This window comes from Lipophrys pholis (assembly GCF_963383615.2).
Source record: "Lipophrys pholis genome assembly, chromosome: 9".
Lineage (NCBI taxonomy): Eukaryota > Metazoa > Chordata > Actinopteri > Blenniiformes > Blenniidae > Lipophrys > Lipophrys pholis.
This window is the reverse complement of record NC_137639.1, coordinates 3712632-3723733: the sequence shown is the minus strand read 5'-3', so window position 1 is coordinate 3723733 and position 11102 is coordinate 3712632. Positions and strand designations below refer to the sequence as shown.

Here is an 11102-nt window from a genome sequence, read left to right as displayed (position 1 = left end):
ATGAACACGGCTCAACACGAGGCTTCAGGGCATGTAGTACACATGCCAGGCCTTTAGGGGCGCTGTGACTCACCAAACACAACAAAAATGCAGAAGAAGACAGACCACATAGAAATTTAGAAGTAGACTTCTGCACATAAACACATAAACCACTATATATAATCTAGTTCTATAGGTCTATGGCCCCGCTCCGCCTGCTTCTAGCTTCTGCAGCTTGACCGATATCCACCGATCGGATCGGGACGTCCTTAATTAGAATTATGGCTCTTACTGGAAGGGTCAGTGAACGGAGTTCAACACAGTCTGTTCTCTTCAAAAGTCACCGATCTGAGAGTACTCACTGATTCTGAACTGATTTTGTCTGAACTATAAAGAAATGAGTAGAAATACTCGGATTGAAGTGTAAAAACAACTTATGGTTTTATTTAGGAAACCCCCCCCCCAATAAAAGAAACCCTTTTACTTTGTTCAGAGATGATCCCACATGAACTCCAGGAGCATTCCAGAACAGGAGTGATGTGGACTCTGAGGAGTGTGTCGCTCCCAGCGCCACCTGCAGACGCTCACAGGGAATGTCAGGCTTGTTCAAACAGTAGAAATCATTCAGTAAACACGTCAGTGCTGGATCGTCTGCTTCACAGAATCACAGATCCTCCTAGAACCCCTCAACCACCGTGTGATTGTCCACAAAGTCCTGCAGCGTCTCGTGCAGCCTGCCGACAGTCCGTCATGCTGACCCCCACTTCATCACGGCCGCCACGCCTCACGTCACACAATTCAATCGACTACGGGAAGTCTGAAGACGTTCAGAGCATCGGGGTCAAATTTACCTCATCTGAACAATAAATTAAAAACTGTGTGTACTTCATGCTTCAAGATGGCGCAGGACTGACTTCTGGTCAGGTTGATTTAGTTTGACTTCAATGGAATAATTTAAAAACTGTTTCACTCAGTTGATCTTTGATGTTAAAATCTGATGATGTGAATCTTGTGTGACTGAAGAAATGTTCTGGAGGGAGAGTGGAGGCGTCCTCAGGTGAGTGTTTGATGGTTAAATATTAACCAGAGTCTGGAGCAGTGAGAGGATGTGGAGGGCAGATGGTACAGACCGAGGGGTGGGGGTGGGGTGGGGGGGCAACACTGCAGTCTGAGGGGCAGCTGGAGTCATCGTCAGCAGAAGGCCTCAGTCGTTGATCAGAGCCAGAATCATGCTGCAGGAAACACAAGAAACACATTACAAATGTACACACACACACACACACACACACACACACACACACACACACACACACACACACACACACACACACACACACCCACCCCCACACACACACCTATACAGGTAAATGAAGAAGCACAGCAGGTGGTAACCCAGTTTGATCATGGCCTCCTTCATGTGGGACTTGAGCTGGCCCCGGTTGTGGATCTCAGTGGGGTCGTAGACCCCCATGTTCCCCATGGGAACCTTGGCGTACCTGCAGAGAGAACAGCTAGGGGGCGTTACACACTCGGAGGACACAGAAAACACCAGCAGACCTACAGTCACGAGTAGAAGAGCTGCTGCTGAGGAGCTGAAACCTCTGACACAGACACTTCATTCACACAAAACTTGACCTGATTCTTTATGACAAAAGGCTGAAATGTTTAATTTTCACTCTGGTTATGATCAGAGGCACAAGTTTAGTCACCTGACGGGACCCGTTTTCTAAATCTTTAACACATTTCCACAGATGCTCCTTTACCTTGTTGGCGAGTAGAAAAAAAGGAGTTTCTACTATATTTGGGACCAAAAGCACGTTTCATGATGAATTCTCTGATATAATAATAAATATGAACGGATCTGCAGGACATTTTCTTTTTAATTGGACTGCCACCACATCAGTGGAACACGATAATTGTGCTTCTGCCGTTTGGCCTGGAGCCATCAGATCAGAAATATTGTGGACTGTCAAGTTTTAGAATGATTTCATATCACAACTTTTGTGAATTAATCACATTTTAACACGAGCAGAGCATCAATACAGCGTAGGGACAGATTTATATTACCATCTAGTCCTGTGATATGATATGATATTGAGATTTGCTTCCACAGATATTGAAAATTTAAATGGCAACAATAATTAATAAAATTCATGAAAAATTATTATTTGAACATTTAAAGAGCAGAATGGAAGCCTGCATGTTAATCATATCAAGAAAACACAGCAGGAGGGTCGAAGAGAGACGACATTCTCTAACTGAGACAAAGATCCAAAGAAAGTGGAGCCCACCTATAAATGTTCCAGGCCGCCACCGGCAGGTTGAGGAGGAAGATGAACCAGTGCATGGACACCAACATCAGCATGGTGGAGAGACACTGGCCAACCATCTCTGGGATGACCCACTGAAGACAAACACCAGACGGTCACACCTCCAGCACACAGCTGGACTCCACATACAGACACAGTATCCTGACCTCACGGCTCATGAACTCGCTGCTCGTGAGAATAAAGCTGCGTCAATGTTGAACGGGTCCGCGTGCACGCGCGCACGCTAGAACATGGTGCATGTTGAGGTTTGGTGCACGTCAGAGTGTAAAAACTGTTCAGTGGCTCCCTCGCCAGACTCCCCCCCCCCCCCCAGCTAAAGTCAGTGTTGGTATATAAATGACCCGGTGTGAGGTTCCTCAGCAGGGAGCCCGTCAGCCTGTCTGCTGCGTGCAGCACACTACAGGACCATGGACACGCCCTTTGGTAGAAAATTCACAATTTTCACCCCGAGTCATTATCAACATATTTTACACTCACAACACATTTCAGGTTAATACAGTCACCTAGTTAATCACACAAAAATGTAAAACATGCTCTTTCCTGTTGCCAGCAGGTGGCGCTGTGTCTGTGAATAGATATGGATTTGACCAGGGGAGGTGTTTGATAACGCACGTTAAGTTTCAGGCAGGTCGCAGCATGTAGAGTAGAGTTACACGTCACTTCCTGTTCCATGGCGAACCATCAGACATTCAGAAGGCTGCCATGGCCACGCCCTTTTCACTTTTGTAAAACAATGTTGACACTGTTTTCATCAGGGAGGACTGCTGGATACACAGGCCACGTTTTAGGTCTCTTGGATTTACCTTGGAGGAGATTTTTAATGTTAACGCCAAACGGCGGACTTCCTGTTGGCTTTATTCTGGGTGTCAGTGACGTTGTTGTGCGGCTCAATGTGTTGAATATGTCGACCGGAATTCTTGGATGGAGGTGAAACGTGTTAAACGTGTTGCCCATTTTAGTTTTTACAAATGAGAAAACAATGTAGGGGGCGCTGTAGAACCATTTTGCCAGACACATGCACCATGACCAGGGCTTCATCTATAAAAGTTGCTTATTACCCACAAAACAGGTCCTGAAAGACGCGTACGCCACTTCCCACGCAAAGTTTGTCACCTAAAAAGTTTACTGTGCGGGAGAATGTGCGTACCAGTACGCAAACTTTGAACCTTCAGCACATGTTGGAGACGGGGAACCTGCAGCGCTGATGGTGAGGTGGAGAAATGAAGCTAGATTTATCTTATACATTTTATTATCTACCCCATGATGTCACTCTCCTCTGGCCTCCATGATGTCACTCTTCTCTGGCCTCCATGATGTCACTCTCCTCTGGCCTCCATGATGTCACTCTCCTCTGGCCTCCATGATGTCACTCTTCTCTGACCTCCATGATGTCACTCTCCTCTGGCCTCCATGATGTCACTCTCCTCTGGCCTCCATGATGTCACTCTCCTCTGGCCTCCATGATGACACTCTCCTCTGACCTCCATGATGACACTCTCCTCTGGCCTCCATGATGTCACTCTCCTCTGGCCTCCATGATGTCACTCTTCTCTGACCTCCATGATGTCACTCTCCTCTGACCTCCATGATGTCACTCTCCTCTGGCCTCCATGATGTCACTCACTCTCCTCTGGTCTCCATGATGTCACTCTCCTCTGACCTCCATGATGTCACTCTCCTCTGGCCTCCACCTTCAGCTCAGATTCTTCTTCTCCACCTCTGCAGTCACTGATCTCTCTGTGGTTCTCACACTATTTACAGCCGTGACGACGAGCTGCAGATCGCTTGTTGTTTATGTTATTAGTGATTCCACTGCTGTGACACCAAATAGTATCATGTCCTGACCTCCACCTCCTCCATCACTAGTTCTCTCTGTACTTTTCTTCATCTTTTCTTCCAGGATTTAGTGTCAAATGCCGTCGATCAACCGGCTGAATGAGAGGCAGAAATGTTGACAAGCACCTTTGCATTGACCATTTCTGGTAGAAAGTGGGCGTGTCGAGGCGGGATATGAACCGGAACCTTCCAGATGGACTGGGATCTATAAAACGAAAGGCGTGCCGATATGCGTACGCACGGTTTTATTGATCTGAGTTTTTTGGGGCACACGCCATTTTGTGCTTTTGGGCACACGGACATTTTTAGTAGGAATCCCACACAAGGTTTTATAAATGAGGCCCCAGAACATTTAACACAGTTCGGCACTTCTGACGTGTTCAGGCAGCCAAAACTGAAACAGTTACTGTAGATGGAAGTAAAACAATAATAATTCCCCCCATTCTAATAGGGCCTCTGCTCGGACCATAATGACATTCATGTCCACCAGCAGAATACCTTCACATCACTACTGAAGACAGCAGGACATTTAATGAGCTGGAAGAAGAACAGGTAGAAACCTGAGGAATTCTCTGTTGATGGACTAAATTCTAAATCATCAAAGTGCCTGTTCAGAGGAAATGGATGCGTTTCAATGGTGTGTGTGTGTGTGTGTGTGTGTGTGTGTGTGTGTATACACTCACTTTGTTGAGCTTGGAGCAGCATGCTCTGGCGTTGATGTAGTCACATTCCAGGTCAGACAGGGTGATGATCTGAGCTTCCAGTCAAGGTGTGTCACAACAGTGAGCTTCTTCATCATCATCATCATCATCTCCTCAATGCAACTTAAAGTCGTCCTGGTTCAGTTTGTCACCTCAACAAACCGCGCGCGCGCACACACACACACACACACACACACACACACACACACACACACACACACACACACACACACACACACACACACACACACACACACACACACACACACACACACACACACACACACACACACACACACACACACAAACACACACACACACACACACACACACACACACACACACGGCCGTCCTCCGCTGGCTAACAAGCTAACAGGTTCGGTCCCTCGAACCGAAGGAAGCGGACCCGTTCGACAGCCGAGGAGAGGAAAGACAACAGGGCAGCACAAACGAAGTTCGACAAAAGGATACGAAGTAAACGGAGAGGAAAATCAGCGCACAGCAGTCTACCAGCGACAGAATGAAGACTGCCGCCTCCATTTTCCTTCTACAGTCTGTGCTTGAAATGCATTTCCTCCATGACTTTTGACCGGAGACACGCAGTGCTGCTCCCTGGCGGACAGGAGGTGAACAGCAGCAACAGGCAGCCACAAGAGAACAAGGGTTGATGCTTCTCTCGTGTCATACACGAAGCTCAAAACCCCAAAAACGAGAGATATTTGGCTTTTGAGTGAAATTTTTGAAAAATGTAAAAAACTTCATGCCACGGTGACATTATAACATAAAAGTTTCGCCCAAAACGTGCTCCACACAAGCCGAGTGTGATTTTGGAATAAACTTGATATTTCACAGAAAACAGGTTGTACATTCACTGTCCCAGCTTAAGTTGTAAACATGCAGGTCCTCTACCATCCAGCAGGAGAAGTTGTAGCACTCTGCACAGATTCCTTTTGGTTTCTTCCAGAAATGTGGAAAGTATGCACTCTACTAACCGAGCCACCACATCCGCCTTGTACATCGAAGCACTGGGGTCTCATTTATAAAACATTGCGTAGTATCAATACTAAAAGTCTACATACGCCAAAAAGCTCAAAATGACATGTGCCAAAAAATAATCGTACTCATAAAACCGTGCGTACACACACTTGCACGCACTTTTCCCTTTCACAGTCCAGCTGGAAGGTTGCACAGTTCATATCTCGCCCTCAACATGCCCACATTCTACAATGCAGATGTTGCAAAACCACAGAAAAGTTGGTTCATTTCTAAGGAAAGACCATCTTCAATTGTCATGGTATAAGGTCATGTGGCTTTCTGAAAACTACAGCGAACACGGAGCCCCGGCGTGGTTATAGAGAAAAAAAATAAAACGATATAATAAGTCGGTCCTACAAAACAAACTACAAACTACTGTAAATGAAAACTTGGATTTTTTAGCCATAAAATGAGCCTTTTAACGGCTTCATGTAAAAGAGAACTTTAATCAGAGTGTTTATGTAGGTTACCATGGAAACGGCTGTAGAGCAGCGTTCTCTCATTCTACACCTCCATTCCTCCATGTTGAAGCTTTTGATTCAGACACGTCCAGAAATAAAGTGAAAGAAGCAGAAATTCACTGTGGAATTCTGAAATGTTGAAAAATAAGCCCCAGCTCATTCACACATTTTTTTTTTTTTCTTTCTCTCCACTCCGGGGCTCCGGACTAAAACAAGACGGACGTGAAAAAACACCAATCAAGATACGAAGAGACGTAATGTCTTCTGGTTCTTTAGTGCATCAGAGGTTCAGGCCAGACTAGATGGAGTGACCAAACCAATGAATATAGTCCGTCCCCTGGTTCCTGTATGAGCGCTGTCAGCGCTAAATTGGTGAGATCAGTGACGTATCACGTTCTGGAGTGACGCAATGACGTGGCTCCCACTGGCTCCGTTAACGGTGGAAAAAGAACCGGTTCTTTGGCGGTGCTCATTTAAGAACTGGACCTGAACTAGTACCTGGTTCTTTTTGGTTGAAAAGCCCTATGACTTTCCCCGTGCTCAGCCAGTCACCGATTGGTGGGGGCCCCCAGGATTCAACACCTTGGAATGCCCCCACCTTATGAAAAGCATTTGGAGATTCTCTCAGTAAAGCTTTGCTCCTGCTCTTCGGCGGAGGAGGTGAGTTGCTGGCAGCAGCTCACCCAGCGTCTCCATCCTGCTTACAGCAGAGACCTGCAACCGAAGGCCTCGACTCCTCAACTCCTCCTCTGACCCACCCCGAGGGTCAGAACTTCCCCCGGATCCAGAGACCAGCACCCAGCGTCTGATCTCCCATCAACCAGGGAAAACCAACCCGTTTCCCAGGACGAGACCAGGAAACGAAAAAGAAAAGCACCACAGACCCGAGCGACCAGATCCTCCGGTCTGGACAAGGGAACAACTAGGACGCTGCAAAGAAAGACTCTCCTGAACCATCAACTTGGTCTTCTTCTCCTCCTGAACCATCAACTTGGTCTTCTTCTCCTCTTGAACCATCGACTTTGTCTTCTTCTCCTCCTGAAACATCAGCTTGGTCTTCTTCTCCTCCTGAACCATCAACTTGGTCTTCTTCTCCTCTTGAACCATCGACTTTGTCTTCTTCTCCTCCTGAAACATCAACTTGGTCTTCTTCTCCTCCTGAACCATCAACTTGGTCTTCTTCTCCTCCTGAACCATCAACTTGGTCTTCTTCTCTTCCTGAACCATCAACTTGGTCTTCTTCTCCTCCTGAACCATCGACTTTGTCTTCTCCTCCTGCTGAACACAACCAACCACAGTTAGCAGGAGATGCTAACTGCTACAGGAGCAGCAGCTTCTCTCAGCCTGGACAAAAACCAAACTCCTTCTTCAGAGACGTGAACGAAGTGGTAACAACCAACTGGGCAAATACCTGAGATTAGTTTAACTTTGGTAATGATATTAGATTCTATTACAGTGATTGAGTTCTATTGATGATATCAGGAGTAGTTATCAACCTGTAAACCAACGTTAGCTCTGCCACACACACACACAGGGTCTGCATGCTGATCTTGTTTTTACTAACTAGTTAACTACCAACCTACACATTTCACATCAGAGACAACATCACACAGTAACTGAACACCGTCTGACTCCAGACCTTTTACAGTAAATCACCTTCACATCAACTCGTTCTAGAAATGTTCCTTTAGCAGAGACACACAGGAAGCAACGCTAAAGACGAGCTTCATGTTCTATTGTTCTCCATCACCTGGTGGAGACTGAGGACAGACTTCCTGTCTCTCTGAGAACCTCCATTCTGAATGTAGTTTATTGTGATCCGCCATCTTGTTTTGTAGTTCCGTCCAGGCCCGGAGTGACAAATCGGGAGGACCGGGACAATTCCCGTTGGGCCGGTCTCATGTTTGGGCCGGCGTTCACTTTATTTTTTTTTCGGCTGGTGTTTTTTTCCCCCCAGACTGGGTTGATCACACGCTGTTTCTACTGTTCCTGGGCCGCCCCGCCTCCCTCCACTGGCAGCTTCTTCTTTTGTAAATAAACTTTATTTAAAGTTTGGAACTGGCAGCTTCTTGTCTGCAGACGCACCCTGATGACGTGACACGTCTGTGAACTCCGTCAGTGGTGTTTGGAAGATGGACAGAAAGATCAAGGGTGGAGCAGAGAAGGTTAGAATTAAATAGAAGAAAGTTCTGAAAACAGATGCAACAAAATGTGCTAAGATTAACAACTTGTTCACTAAAACCAGCCTCACAGTTAGAAACAACAAATGATGATAGAACAGGTAAGATGTTTAACTTCCTCCAAACATCTGTTCAATTTAATTATCAAGTCAATGAATTCTGTAGCTTTGTGGCATAAAACATGAAATTATATCATTACTGTAGTATGATGCAACACCACATAACTGGTAAACTTTGTCTTTTGGTTCCTCAGAAAGCAGATCCAGCAGCACCAAGCAGGTGGGACTGATCTCAGGATCGATCAGATTATTATATTCAATATAATGAAGAGCAGGATGGAGACCTGCTCCATATAAGAAATGTCCTGAGATTCTAGATGATTCAGCTCTACATTAATGAAACTGACCTGAACTTTGTAAAAAGGGGAGATTTGTGCTGAGAACTTAGATAATTTTTAAAAAGTGATTTAGTGTGAGAAGCAGAGCCAGTGGTGATGAGGGGACTGATCCCGTCACTATGAAGGAACAGCTGAGCTCCTGGAACAGTGTGTGAACAATCAAGCAGTACTTCCAATATATGAGAAGTTTCTCAACAGTACATTTGATTAAAAACAGACTCAGGATCACTTTGACCAGAAGAAACTTGAGGCGTTCATGCTCATGAGCACTGAAGAATGAATCCTCATGTCTGTGGACAATGATATTGTCATAAACAAAGAGGCACCAGTGCTCAGGATTTATTCATGTTCCAGGGTCGATCATGTTTCTTTGAAAAACAGACGACAGCGTTATAAGAAAGTTCATTTTTTTATTCTATATTATGAATCTAATATTTTATGTTTTTGTTAAATTTTTAAAGGAGACATATTATGCTTTTAAATCCTTCCTTTTTACATATAAATCATACAGTTGTGGTCTATATAAAGCGGAACTGCAATGCTTGGGTCTGAATTCCTCATTATTAGAGCTCCACAGGCCCCTTTTCAACCCCTTTTCTGATGTGCTTCTGAGAGCAACTCGTTTTGGGGCGGTCTCTTCAAATGCAAATGAGACACTTCATACCCCGCCTCCTCTCCAGGTTGCAGAGGTGACACTCGGTTCAACGTCACCCTGTTCGGCCATCTTTGTAGTTTGATAGAACAGATACAATTATCTAGCGGCGCAGAAACTTTATATTCACACATTATTTACAAAATGTCAACAACGGAAGATTTGTCCATCCAGCCATACATGTTGGAGCCAGAGTCGGACCCGGCGGAGCGAGATGAAAATGACGATGATGCAGCTGCAGAACAACGTCTTCATATGGATGTAACGCAATGGTGTGTTACTATATTTACACTAACTTCTCCATCCATGCCCACTACTACAATACTGCCTGTATTACAACGACTATTTAACACAGAAGTTACATTATAATCTAAAACGAGCACACAGCGCTAACATATGAAGACGGTGCAACTGCTAATGCTAACAAAACAATGACAGGGACGTCTTATCATCACACTTTTTAGCGTTATATACAGCTTACCGAAGTGCTCTGTTCGTCGTCTCCATAGATAGAAGGAACTGACCGCTCAATCAGACCAAGTCTTTCGGCAAATCCTTCTTTATACTGGCGGAGGTTGCTGAAGCAGTCGTCCTTAAAGTGCTTCGCGCACACAAAAATGACCTTACCCACAGATGTGGGTACATTTCTGTGAAAAATAAAACTCAACCAGGCACTTCGAAAAGGTTCTGATGCTGGGAGACGGTGTAACGAAGCTTGTGGGTTACTACATCCAACAACCGAACATTTCCACTTATCCTCTCGTAACTTCGGTTGGACTACAAAATCGCAGCGAGAAACAAAAATGGCGGATTGCTCGAAGTGTCGATGTCCTAATTTGGCAGTTCCGCCGGGAATACTGTGACGTCATTGTTCAAAAAACGTAATAGAGAATAGAAAAATCGAAACCGATCGCAAAATATGACCAAAACAAAATATAAAGATATCAACGGAGCACCTGAAGAGACTACTTTGAACTTTTCTGTACTTTTAAACACTCTAAATATACAACAAAATGCATTTAAGGGCTAAAAAAGTGGATTTAGCATGATATGTCCCCTTTAAGGCTTATTTGAAAAATAGATTCTGAAATTATTAAAAAGAAAGATGTATTATATAATGGTGCACTTGTGTGATGAGGTAACCCTTACTGGCAATGAAATGGAAATATTTTTGAAAAATACACTGAATTACAAGGCTTTACAGAATAACACTATGAACTTCACATTTTTAAGATTATAATTACATGACTTTAATAAGTCGTGATTAAAGTGGGCCCGTCTGAGGTATGAAGTCCCAGTCCGGCCCTGGTTCCATCCCAGATCGCACACACACTCCCTCCACCTCTCTCTCTTTCTCTTTCCACGTCCACACACACACACACACACACACACATTCACACACACACCAAGCTGTATACAGGTAGTTAGAATCTGTGTTTATTTGTTTTCATTGTAAAAAAATATAATTGTTGGAATCATAATTGCTGTCTTATTAATGAGCACAAAGGTGAATGAAATGTCGACTCTTCTG

At 44.7% G+C, this 11102-nt stretch overlaps 1 protein-coding gene across 4 annotated transcripts; it reads right to left on the bottom strand.

Moving 5' to 3' along the window:
* Positions 1-391: 391 nt before the first annotated feature.
* On the bottom strand, positions 392-5418 carry cnih4 (cornichon family member 4). Of its 4 annotated transcripts, none has more exons than XR_013935588.1 (6): positions 5318-5418; positions 4829-4897; positions 2271-2383; positions 1335-1490; positions 1110-1211; positions 398-796 (listed from the first exon to the last, which is right to left on the bottom strand). XR_013935588.1 is itself a non-coding variant. In XM_080470623.1 (5 exons), exons 1-5 carry the CDS (start codon positions 5384-5386, stop codon positions 1184-1186), a joined length of 420 nt encoding a protein of 139 aa, XP_080326749.1. In that variant the 5' UTR covers positions 5387-5418; the 3' UTR covers positions 392-1183. The 4 variants fall into 4 exon arrangements, 2 of the variants coding, with proteins under 2 accessions (XP_080326749.1, XP_080326748.1); XR_013935589.1 differs by having other exon boundaries at positions 1335-1475; XM_080470623.1 differs by having other exon boundaries at positions 392-1211; positions 1335-1475.
* Between the last annotated feature and the right edge of the window lie 5684 nt (positions 5419-11102).